The sequence below is a fragment of the Lonchura striata genome, chromosome 1 (genome assembly GCF_050655825.1).
Source record: "Lonchura striata isolate lonStrDom1 chromosome 1, ASM5065582v1, whole genome shotgun sequence".
Classification (NCBI taxonomy): Eukaryota; Metazoa; Chordata; class Aves; order Passeriformes; family Estrildidae; genus Lonchura; species Lonchura striata.
Window position 1 is genome coordinate 34,657,613 of NC_140703.1, and position 13,238 is coordinate 34,670,850.

Below are 13,238 nucleotides of genomic sequence, written 5' to 3' on the forward strand. Positions count from 1 at the left end.
ATCCCTCTCTAAAGTGGAAATTGCTAAAGTTTAAGTTAGCTTACACATAAGCAGCAAAAGCAAGGGGAGCAAATCTAAGCTACTCAGATGCTTTCTTTTCCCTTTGCTAAGAACAAGGTAAACACAAAGGCACATTCACTCAATGCTAAGGAAGCCATTCTTGTCATCTCTCACTCAAGGAGGGTTCCCAGTCCCATGCTTGTCTCTGTGCCCTGCAATTTCTCCTCTGAGCTCAGTCCCACTGTGAAGTGCTCCTCTGCAGGTACCATTCCCGAGTGCCAAGTGCTGTCCTTGGGTAGGTTCCATTCTGGGCTATTGCAGGAAGGGCACGTGCCTTCTGGTGTGTATTGCCAGGTGCCTGCTGTGCTGGCAGCCCCTTATAAATCAAACTGGAGCTTGTCTTGCACTTCAGTGGAAGAAACTACTTACAGCAGGGTTTTTTTTACAGATGGTAGAGGGAGCAGAAAGAATGGCCCTTTTCCTAACCATTGTCTCATGTAGAAGATAGGAATGAGATAAAACCTTGCATCCTATACCGGGTGTTCTGCATGTGTTTCCTGTTGCTTGCTGGGTGACAATCTGGTAAACAGCAATGCTTTCCTCTCACAGACAATTGATTTTGCTTTTCCTTTTGATTTCTCAATAGCCCTGCACAGTTGAGACTGCCTGAGCTCAGCAGTAACAGCTGCTGGATAACACTTTGACTCCACAGATGCTCTTTTCAGGGTTCTCAGATGTTTCTTGCTTCTACTGAGCAGACTTTCGGCCAGAATCTCTGTCTCAGATGTACTGATTCCAGCTGATTCCTCAGCCTACTATTTTGCTTCACTAGACAAGATTGCTCTAAATATATTACCACTATCAGGCAGATCATAGATTGTGAATCCACAAGGTGCTTCTCAAAGAAGTGTTTCTATTAGAATTTCAGAAAGTGCCACCAATGTAATTTACAAAAAGATTAATTTATTACTGAGAAACCTTGACTGTCCATTCCTTTATAATGTAATGAACTGTAATTTGGAAGAATGGGATATAACAATGCCATTAAAAGCTGAAAACTTTTCCAGAATAATCTTTTTCCCTCCAACTGAATTTCCTGTACTATTCAGAAGTATAAGCTCTGACAGGCATTACAAGGCTATATTCTCCCCAGGTTTCCATTCAGTGCATGTAACAGGCACACATTTTGACAACACCTAGCCATTCAGTGATGATGATTCCACAGCCATTTAGAAAACAGGCCAAGTTGCCATCTCCTGCCCTCAAAATCTATGCTAATGGTCTTGAGTGGATTTAGTTATAGCTTTATCACATTCCAAAGCTGTATAAGGGACAGTCTCTCAATTTATGAAATTAACTGTGTGTTATCAAACTGGGAATACAGATGCCTTTTTCCATTTTTCTCCAGTTTTCACTAGAATAATGGAAGCCAAATCATTCCAGGCAAGCGCTGCACAGTAATTGCAGTTGATATTGTCATACAGAGCCTGCAATGATTTGCTGGCTCTGAACAGCTCAGTCTGTAGAAACATAGCAGATAAGACTTGGAAAAGCAGCACTCTTTCCATCCAACATGTTTATTGCTGAAGCAAAAGCTATTGCCATTTATTTTGTTGAGTCCTCACTCACAGGGGATGTTTGCCTGAAGCAATGACTGCACAGTTTGGCTTTATGAACTTATCATTATGATCACCATTATCAATTTTGTGCTTTCTACTACTATCTGTGATTATTAATTAATGCTTCATTCATTTTCCCAGCAGTTCCATCACCCTCACAGCATCTCCAGAGAAATGTCACTCTCCTCAGTTTTACACAGTGAGCAGCTGAAGCATAAGCATAGGCTGGAGCAGAATTAACACATCAATCAGAATTCTGGAGTTCTAGGCTGCTGGTTGCTCTTCTCAGATCATTGGATCCTACTTCTTCCTGCATTACAGCTATACTTTTCAAACTCACTCTTACTGTAAGCCCTGTGTTAGTGGAATAATAAAGGGAGATTCTTTAGGTGGTCTTGCCACAGGAATCAAATGAAATGGCAGCTTACCTCTGACAGTCAACACAACTCCTTTGAAGGTTCCTCACCCTGCACAAACAGATCTAAGGCTCCCATCATGTGTGACTTGATTTATTTGTTTGGTGTTGCAACTTTACACACTGGTTCATAAGCATCGTCAGGTTTCTTTATCCTCTTTACTTGGGCAGTGAAAAAAAATAGTAACACTACTGTACCACAGTACTTATGTACTTACAATCTAGCAACCATGTCTTTAAAGACTTCATGAATATACTAGAAAGGTTCTCAAGCATTAGAGTTATACGAAACACCTGACTGCTTAGTTTTTTGGTTTTTTTTAAACAAGTTGTTGAAAACTACACTGAGAAGAAAGGTACTAACTTGTTACGCCTACTACAGTGGTTTTTATGATACTTATACAAATGCTGCACTTGTCTGGACAAATTCTAGCCAAGAAGTCATATTTTCCTACCTAAAAATTTTACTTAAGTCTGTTTCAAAATGCATAGATTGTACTTAAACAGGTTTTTTTACGCTACAGCTTTGTGTTGATATGCAGCTACTAATGGAAAAAGTGAATCCCATCTGTTCAGCAAAGGAAACTTCCTTTTTTTCTGAATCACATAAACCCTGAATGATTCAAGGTCAGCAGGGGTTATATCAAATATATCATGGGCTCCATATCGTGGACTGTTCTGTTTATCATGCAGTCAATTAAGAATGATTATTTTCTTTTATTTTTCTTCTTATTTTTCCCTATATTAGTGCAATGAGGCCAAGAGAAAAGTCTGGCTAGAACACTTAAGCATCACTATGATAACAAGAATAAGTAGCAACAGTTTAAACGTGTTTTCTGCTGTTAGAGCTTTACTGATTTCTTCCCTGTAATGGGAAATTTCAAACTGAAGACATTCTTAGTCAAGGAAAAAAAGCTGCCTTCAGAAGAATATCTTAAGCTTCTGTAGTTGCTGTAAGTAAAAAATCAAATTACTAAAGTAAACTAAATGGAAGTAAATCTGCATTCTATAGAGTAAGACTTCAATTTCATAAGCTAATATACATTTAGAAGTAACTACCTCTAGTGTTGCTCAGCTGCAAACAAGACAGAAAATCACATCTTCAGGTTTTAAATTTAAAACATAGCATTACAGCAGTTTCCATTTCTGCATTAGATAAACTTTAGTGCTAAAATGGAATATTGAGATGTTAATGACTTTGCTTTAGTAAGACCTAAACTTTTTAATTAACCTGCCAAGATAAATTAAGCCCATAGCTCTTAGGTAACTACTGCAGACAGCTGAGACTCAACACCAATGCCTCTGTTGGGAGAGGGATTAATGGCAGCTTTGGAATGAGTCTGCTTTTTTCTGCAAAGAAAAAAAGTCCATTAAACACTGTGGTCAGAAGAAAGCCGAGTGCTAGTTTTATGGACAAATCTTTAAATTACAACCAAATGAATTTTGGTATACGAAGACTTTAAGCAGGTCAATCAATTTTAAAATTAAATATTACTGAATCAGAAACAGATTTAGATATTTACAGGGTAGAAGAAGAATACTCAGGGAGAAGAATATTAAGTATTCCTCACTGAGGAATACTCAAGTGTCAGGCACCCACTGGCAGCATCTTCTCCTCTTTGGACAGCAACAAATCCATGCCTGTGAGCTGAACTGACAGGGCATTTTACTGCCAGAGAAGTCAGAAGACCTATTTAGTTAATTTGTTATTCTTAAGCAATCTCATCTTCTTTATGTGAGCAAGGATTCCTGTTACTATGATTGCTACTACCAAAGCTTACAGTGCACTTTATTGAAGTTTTAAGCCCAATGCTCTGCCTGAACTCCAGCTTGAGGGATTTTGATGGTGTTCAATGGCAGAACTGTCTGTCCCACAGAACTGTGGAATGGTGCTACTCTCTGTTCTTCAATCACTCCTACACCTCTGCTCTAGAAAGAGAAAAAAGCCTATCAAACAAACAAAAAAATTGAACAAAACCAACAAAAGTCAACTAAATAAAATGAAAATCAAATAAAGAAAATAAAGCAAGGATTTTCCAACTTGTAATCCAAGTTTGGCACTGTGCAGAGTCTCGTTATGGTTATAGTTACTTAAAAGACCTACAAAATACTTACTCAACATTTAGGGTCTAACAGTATTCAGCATATTGCTAAATAAAATCCCCTCCAAGCATTTTCTCCAAAGCCACACACAGCCATCGTGCAATTCGAGTACATGAGTTAATACCTGGCCCCAAGGCATACTTAGGAGTTCAGGAATAATACAGGAAATCCTTACCAATAGCAGTAGTAAGAAAAGAAACCACTTCCGATTCCTTGCCATCATTGTAGAAGGCTAAATGCCATATTCCTGAATCTAAATACTGGATAAATCCTGTCTCGTGGCTGGCCAAGGGCACAAAAGTTCTGTGCTGCCGCTGAGGTCCTTCCAAGCTTCTCGCCTCCTGTGTCAGTAGACGTCTTCCATCAAGGAGCTCAACAAAGTCAAACTGAAACATAAGAGGGATTTATGTTTGTCTGTTTATCAGGTATCCTCAAGCTTAGTCTCTTATTCTGGGTCTGCAGAAGCATCATAAGCAGGATTTGCTTTGGTAACTCAAGTACTTTCCTGGACTACCTGCAAGTAAACCTTTTGGAAATAGCTAGTATATATTTTCCTGTAATTATATGAATCTTGATGTCATCTTTGTTTAGAAGGTGACTTGCAGCATATTTGCCTGAGGTGTTCTCATTCTGTAGAAATACAGACAGGAAAACATGAGACCATGCCTCAACTGCACTGTAAATATGACACTAAGCAGCTTATTTGTTATCTTTTTCTATGTCTTGGCTAATACAGAAAATAAGACAGAAAAATATATCTAGCCCAACTGGGTTGTTTGTCGGAGTTGCTATAGGTCACCAAGGGAAAAGTAAAAAATATTTTAAAGTGAACTCTGGAAGAGGTTTTGCAGAAGTATTTGGCTTAGCCAACAAGGGTTTTATCTTAAAACAATAGGAAAAGTGGTTAAAAGGTAATAGAAAATAAAGATGAAAAAGAGATAAATAATATAGAAAAGTCCCATTTAAGGAGTGGCTCTAGGTATTTTCCTCAAAAGGATGCATTTACTTTCTGCAAGGGTAACTTCAACTAAACAACTGCTTTGCTTTGATACTAGTATTGCAACTCTCTTTAGTTCTCTATTTAAAAGAAACCTTCTACTGATTTTCCACAATAATTGTACGTTGTCTGGTATTATATTAATGGGATGAGGCAGATATAAGCCTAGAAGACATCATAAATGTTAAATGAACCTTATCTAATCTGACTTTTATCATGTGTTTAGATGACCAGGACACCTTGCAAAGAGAATCCAACAGCTGAGGCACTATTCAGCTTTTCTATTCCCTGACTTCACTTGGTTTTGCCTCTCTCACCCAGCTGATCAGGTAAGTCTGTGATTTTTTTTTTTGGCAGGATAAATTAAAACAGACAAAGAAACAACATCATTTATTTCTGAACCCGTAAATGTTCCTGCACTGAATGGCTGCTGAGTGTTAGTTGACTGTGGCACCAATATTTAGGCTGCTTATTCCTTTTCACTTTAGCAAAATTTGGGTGCTTGTTATTAAATTGCCTGGTATGGTCTTCAAAGTCAACTAAGATAAGGACTTGATTACATGTTCTTTCCTATGTAGGAAAAGTTTAAAAAAGTTAAGCTAATAAGTTAAAAAAAGAAGCGTTTATTTCTAAGAACATTTTGAGTAATAAGCTATATATGACATAACTTGCATGCAAAATGACAGAATTCAACCCTAGATTATTTTAATTACATATTTTTAATTATTTATTTAGAGGAAATTATTTTTGATCATTGCTATAATTTTTATTTTCTTTTGGTTATATTTCAGTAACAGATCTCAAATTTGGTGCTGAAATGTCTTTTTGAGAATATAAAAGCTGCCACACTGCAAAGGTCATTCCTTTTGGGTGTCTATCCAAGTTAGCTTTACTAGAGACAGAGCTTCAGTTTTGGAAAAATATGACATATAAAAATTATAAAAATAATCTAAAATCTAAAAATAAACGGCAAGTATAAATTCTAAACACTTGTAATTTAAAATGTTAATTTCTGTTTCAACTGTGCTCTGCGGGGCATCAGACACAGCACTGCCAGCTGGGCAAGGGAGGGGATTGTCCTGCTCTGCTCTGGGGCAGTCTCACCTCGAGTTCTTGGGGCAGTTCTTGGTGCCACAATATAAGCAAAACATTGAGCGCTTAGACAGTGTCCAAAGGAGGGCCAGGAGGATGGTGAAGGCTCTGGAGGGGAAGTTGCATGAGGAGTGGCCAAGGTCATTGGTCTGTTCAGCTGGAGGAGACTGAGGCAGTCTGCAAGTGCCTCATTGGCGGGAATGCAGGGGCAGACACACATCTCTTACTTCTCTGTAGTGACCAGTGACAGGACATGAGGAAACAGCCTGCAGCTGAGTCAGGAGTGGTTTAGGTAGGAAAAGGAAAAAGTTTTTCACTCAGAGTGTGAACACTGGAACAGGTTCCTCAGGGAAGTGGTCACAGAAGTGTTTGGACAATGCTCTCAGGCACAGGGTGTGATTCTTGGGGTCTCCTGTGCAAGGCCGGGAGTTGAAGATGATCATCACAGGTCACTTCCTACTCAGCATATTCTATGATTCTATGAAAACAACAGAAGGATTTAAAAGGATACTGGTGAGTGGTTGGTTTGAAAGACACTTTGGGATCCAGGTGTCTGTAGCCACTCTGAGCATGAGATACTGCCTAGGCTGATGCCTTATCAGGTCTCAGTGTGACCATGCCAGACACAGCTGAGCAGGACAGTGACAGAGGGCATCATTGTGGTGTCTGAGTCCTGGGAATGTCTCAACAGAGCTTGAGCTTGAATAAGGAACAAGCAAACTGAAGAAGGTAAAAACAGTAAGAGAAAACCTAAAGTATTTCCATATTAATTTTTGAGCATGATGCAACAGCTTGACTCAATTTTTAAAATAGAACTTAAGAAACCATAGGTAAAGTTCACCTTACCAAGTGCTGACATCTCCATGGTAGCTTGAATTAGTTTTCTAGAATCACAGGACTGCAAGTGAAGAAACGCTTCTAGGATGCAACAACTCATTGTAAAGTGGACATCTAAGAAATGTTCTGTGGATTGTGCTTACAAGCATTCACTTCCTGCTATATACTAGATGTAGTTACTTAGAGCTTATTGAGATGGAAAAATTTCAAGGCATTCAGGTACAGTGAGCTGCTGTTGTTCCACTTCAGACTGGGTTATGCTTACTTGGGGCTTTCTGCTAAAACCAAAAGGTTTCTTTAATAAATATTTGCAAGATCCTCCTGCAGATGTTGATGACTTTCCTAAGCTACTAGTTACCAGTTGTAAATATTCACTGAGCCACAAATGGATTGGGTTTTATTGCATTTTTATATATTCAAAGATTTTTTTATAGGCAATTAGTAACTGCCAGCAAGGAAATAATTGATAAAATACCATTTTAATCAATTCAAACTGTACAAATGTAAAAATGCCCTCTGCAAGCAGTGACAACCTATCCTTAAAATTTATGATTTATTGAAATTTGGCCTAGGTTAAAATGAGTTTAAAAAAGGATTTGATCTAGAAAGATTAAATCTAATAGACCATAACAAAATTGTGTAACTTATTATGATTTGTTGCAAAGAATGAGAAGAAATGCCTTTTTCTTAATAGTAAACTATTATGGGCTTCTGCATGATCTGTTTCTAAGACTATAGAAATTCGGAACTTACATTTTCTTCCTAATCATTAGTGACCACAGTTGTTGGCAACCTAAAATAGAAACAATCACCACAGCCAGAGAAAGCTTCCCAAAGAGAATTTGGAATAGTTTGTTATTTTAGCATTGACAGATATGACTTCGAGCATTGTATTGGATTTGCATGGCCAGGTTTTGGTAGCAGGAGGGGCTGCTTTAAGAAGCTGCTGGAAGCTCTCCCTGTGTCTGACAGAGCCAATGCCAGCTGACATCCACACAGACCCACCACTGGCCAAGGCTGAGCCTCTCAGTGGTGGTAATAATTGTCACCTCCTTGATAACATATTTAAGAAGCCAAAAAGATCATTGCACATAAGTAACTGCAGCTAAAGAATAGGGGAGTAAGAATATGTGAGTGGATAAATTATGCAGACACCAAGGTCAGTGCAGAAGGAGCTCCAGGTACTGGAGCTGAGATTCCCTAGCAGCCCATGGTGCAGACCACGATGAGGCAGCTGTGGCACTGCAGCCTGTGAAGCTCCAAAGGGGAGCAGAGATCCACCTGCAAGCAGCCTAACAAGAAGACCCATGCAGGAACAAATGGATGCAAGTGACCCCATCCCAAGTCTGTGGTAGAGCAGGCTCCTGGCAGGACCTCTGTCTCCATGGACAATGGAGCCCACACTTGAACACATCTGCTTGCAGGACTTATGACCTTGTGGGAAACCAATGCCTACACTCCATAAAGAGGCTTATGTGTTAAATTTTAGGTTTTTTACTTAAGCAATTGAACCTATAAGTGTAATATCTTCTGTTCTGTAGCAAAATTTAAGAATGATAATAAAAAAAAAAAAAAAGGAATACAGAGTTGCGATCTAAAGTCAGTATTATGCAATCACAACTTGAGTTTTTATTTAAATAACACAGTATTTTAAAGTTTTAAATGTCTGAATCTCCCTGTGACAAGAGACTGATTGGAAAAGGGCAGTAACAGCATTACTGTGGCACTGAAATTATGATGTGCTGATCTTACTGAAGTATTTTAATGCTGTAGAAAAGTAGGCAGAGAAGCATGAGAGGCAGAGATTAATGACACCTCTTTGACAGAAATAAGTAGGAGGTGTGTAAACATGTACAAAATACCATATTATCCACAGAGATCATAATAAACATATTTGTTTGTTCAAAAACAAACAAAAAAAAAGGGTATTTCGATAAATCTCTAGTATTTTCAGCTAATGGTAGAGGGCAAGGGCAAGATACACTAACATAAACCTGCTAATTCTTCGATAGCCTGCTGATGCAAGTGGAAGTAAGATACTTTGCACTGCCAGTGTATTATGCCCTAATGTATTAATCTGGGTAAGAGCAGCTTAGAAGCTGAAACAGCAAGGAGAGAAAATAATGTATAAATTCCTTACTTAAGGGGATGGTTCTTTAGAGCTTTTCCCACAAAGTTATTTTTGGATATGTTTTTTGTCAAGGTGCGTTAAAAAAAGCATGTGCATTTAGTCCTACAAAATAATAACTAGATCTTGATCTCTGCCTAAGTTGGTAGCTTTCTGTAAAGAACTAGTTTTCTTTTTTATACACTAATTACTTGGCCCTGACAAACCTAAACTGACAGTCAGCATCATGTGAAGGGCTGGCTCAAGGCATTCCAGCATGGAAGACAGAAGTGAATCTTGCTCCTGTAAGGGTGACCAACTGGGGTCTTGCTGCCCTTACCATGAGATGGGAAAGACAGTGGCTGAAATAGAGACAGACCTGAGGTATATAAGATTCCTTTGGATGCAGTTTTGAGTGCGGCTGCCTTTGTGCAGAGTACTGGATGGAGAAGGTGGTATCTTCTGCTGTTTGGAGCAACCAGCTGGTACTCTCAGTGACTACCAGCCTCACAAAACCCTTCTCCTCTGGCAGCCTGCTGCCTTAGGCAACTGCCTGCTCTGCCCCTGCCTACAGCCTACCAGATTAATTTGTGTAAATTTTTTCAATTGTCTCTTGATTCTCATTCTCTGGATAAATAATCTTTGGCATCTTGCAAGTATGCAACAAGTTATGGAAAGAAATAGATGAAAAAAAACCCCAATACATAACACAAACATTAATTTGAGACAACATAACTTAATTGAATTAAGGTCCCATTACCTGTGTGTGCGACGGTGGGAGTCCTTTTCTGCCATAGATGCCAACCAGAGCAGCCTTTCCTAAAGACACATTGAATTTCAGATGCACTGGGTGGTCGATGAACACCTGAGATCTCCAAAAGATACCAGGAGGGATCTTCTGTGTGGCTCGTCTGCCTACATCAATTTCTCCGGAGTCTATAAAACTGTCGTCTGGAAAGAAACTACTGGGCTTTCCTGCCAAAACACAGGAAAAAAAAATTCTTGAATTAGTCTTTAGATACTGAAAGTAATCTAATCATACTGGTATCTCTGACACTGACCTTGAGAAACAGTCTATTAGTGTCCTGAAGTCTTCAGAATACTTTGTCTAGCCAATACATACAATTATGGGGAGAAAACCAGCAGGATTATTTCTGGCTTCAGCAACTGTTTTGTTTGAAAACATAAGCATGGGAAGAGCAACCTGGAGAAAAATGGCCTTTTGTTTAAATTTTACCATCAGAGAGTGTATAATTACATTCCAAATAGGAGAATAAATCATCTGACATTATATCCTAAATTAATGTAAGTTTAGGAATGGAGAAATCATCATTAAATTAGTAAAGAGAAGTGTAGCAAGAATGAGATAGACGTGCCACAGAGTGGAATGGCAGTGTGGAGAACAGCAGCATGAACGATGCCTAAGTGGGGAAAGGAAAATGTTTCTCTGTTAAATTAATTCTTGACAGTGGTAACAGTATTTGAAATAGTCAAAAAAAAGCTAATGAAAAAAAAGGACTGAGATAAACAAAGGAGACCATACCCTGCACGTGAGTAGTATTTATTAAGAAACACGAGAGGTTTTAATTGGGATTCAATATAATCTGTAAAGTATGCTATTATTATCTATTTTCTTTCAGAAGACAAATGGAGGCATCTGTTTCTAAAACTGCCAGGCTGGAGAGCCTGGGTATTCAATTGCGATCAGGACATGCCATAGTGTCCAAGGGAGTCTGCAGGGAGCTTGGCACCCCTAAAAACATACCTGAAGAATTCCAGGGTGGAAATTTATGCAGTCATAACTCCCAAAGCAGATGGCTGCTTCAAAAAATCTGGACCCAAAGGAAGACCAGGGAATGAGGGGCAGAATGAAAAATCAAATGCCAGAATGTTCCCTTTTCAGCCTGTGCTATAACCAGTGGCCACAGCTTTGGGTGCAGAGCATAGGGGTGATGAAGAAGGCAACTGCTTAGCAAACAGCCTTTATTAAGGACACTTCTAGTGGCAAAGCATGCAGTAGTGTCACCTGAAAGATCCCAGCTTTAGTCAGGAGAGCAACATGTCACCAACAAGGACTAGTTATTAATTTTGGAAATTCAAATACATTTGTTTCTTATCTCTGTGCCATTACAGCACATACTACTCGGTATTTCACAGAACAAACAATTCTATCAAAATGAGAAGGAAACTCCTGGCTACATACATGCTTTTATAGGAAAATCACATTATGATTTTTTTTATTCCAATATCTACATTTGAGGATGGAGAAAAAAAAACCTTTCCTATCTATAATGAATTTTTGTCAAATAGTCTCAGAATTTACTTGCCATATTGAAAAGGTAACTGGTAGAACATCGCATTTTATTGTTTCAAATGACATTTCCTTTAAGATTACATAATGTTAAATACAGGATTGCCTTAAATTTCTCCACATACCATCTGAACACAAACTCTCCAGAAGAAACAGATGTAAATTGTAAGCTGTCTCTGAAAATCAATATAGAAATTATAGGCATATTAACTATTAAGGACAGAAAATTTTTCCTTGCAGAACTTTTGACTTCAGTAACACTAAACACTTTTTTAAAGTCAGCAACTGCTAAAGGACACTGTTGAAGCAGGACTTGATGGTATGAGCTATCCTGAGGCATAAGTTTTATGCATACCAGCACAAAAGGTATTATGCAAAGGCTGCATGTTCACACAAAAAAAGCTATTCTTAATTTTATAAGATTTCCATTTATCTTTTCTCATCACTCTCAAATAAATACAGGTGGGAAATCTGCTGACTTTTTATCCTTTTCCAGTTCATATTGAAGTACATATTAAAGGAGATAATAGGAAACAGCTGAGGCAAATGGGCATTCTTTCTGAATTCTTCTGTGCTAATAGAGTACAATTTTACAAGGAAAATCAACCAGCTACATTCTGAAGGGAATTACTATATCAACTGGATTGATAATATTTATTTGGCATATTAAAATTTTATTTTCACACTCTCAGAATTATGGGAGTGTCTTCATGCAAAGTTTCCAATGTCTTCATGCAAATTTTCTTATTGCACTATCGTAAGATGAAAAGATTGAGGATTCTATTAAAGAAGAGCTAAAGACATCACATGTTTTGGTTCAAATGAAGGATGTATTTTTTCTGATTACCACTGACATGTTTTATAGATTCTTAGATATTCAGATGAAAACCTTAAGTATTTGATATGCCCCATGATTGTTCATTAATAAAGACTGCACATCAGAGTGAATCAGGGAAGGTGAGAATTTAATATGACAGATGTTGCTATGCAAGATAGAGCCTGGAGAAAATGAGCACAGGGTGTATTCTGTAGAGAGATCAGCACTTGCTCATGCAAACGAAAATGCTTCTGCGATTACAAAAGACAGTCTCACAGAAATAATTTTTTCTACACACAATTACAAAGTTTATGTCTTCTCTTGGTGGACAGTTGTATGTCTGAGAAGCAGATATCCTAAGAGCTGTTATGTTGCCAGAGGTTGAAGCTTGTCCTGATACAGAAGTCCAAGGAGAAGTTCTCTTCACCAGCCTGAATTCAGTCCCTGAAATCCCTCTGTTTCACCAGTTGCAGCCTACAATAAGATTAGGTCCTATGGAGTGGTAATTCACAAAGAAAGTAGCCATTCAGCCAAATAAAAAAGCCATTTCAGCTTCTAATTAGAAATTGGCTTTTAATCAGAATACCCGACTCCTTAAAATTAACTTCAGGTCTGAATTCTTAATTGGGCTGTCAATTTCTTTGCTCTTTCTGCACATTACCTTGAACTTTCTAGTTACCGTAGCAACTGTTCCTAATTTCTTTATATCAAAATGAACTATTTAATTTCAGACCTTGCTGGATCTCTCTGTATTTCTCACAGGATGGTTCCCTGACCCATCAAAACACTTAAAAACACACAAAGCTCTGACTTCAACCACAGTCAATTACATGCTTAAATGTAAGCATGTGATTAAGTGCTTTGGTAAACAGGGTTGGGCTTGAACAGAGGTAAATGCTGCTCTGGAGCACAGCCACAGATGAGAAGGAATGACTGTTAC

General features: G+C 38.3%; 1 protein-coding gene across 16 annotated transcripts in view; it reads right to left on the minus strand.

Annotated features, from left to right (window-relative positions):
• Positions 1-13,238, minus strand: part of TENM4 (teneurin transmembrane protein 4) — a 1,547,070-nt gene that overhangs the window by 166,546 nt on the left and 1,367,286 nt on the right. For all 16 annotated transcript variants that reach the window (XM_085592903.1, XM_085592878.1, XM_085592882.1 and 13 more), the window contains 2 exons: positions 9,931-10,145; positions 4,313-4,523 (listed from right to left, as the gene is read on the minus strand). In XM_085592903.1, coding sequence (XP_085449029.1) covers positions 4,313-4,523; positions 9,931-10,145 — 426 coding nt within the window. The remainder of the gene's footprint in view (positions 1-4,312; positions 4,524-9,930; positions 10,146-13,238) is intronic.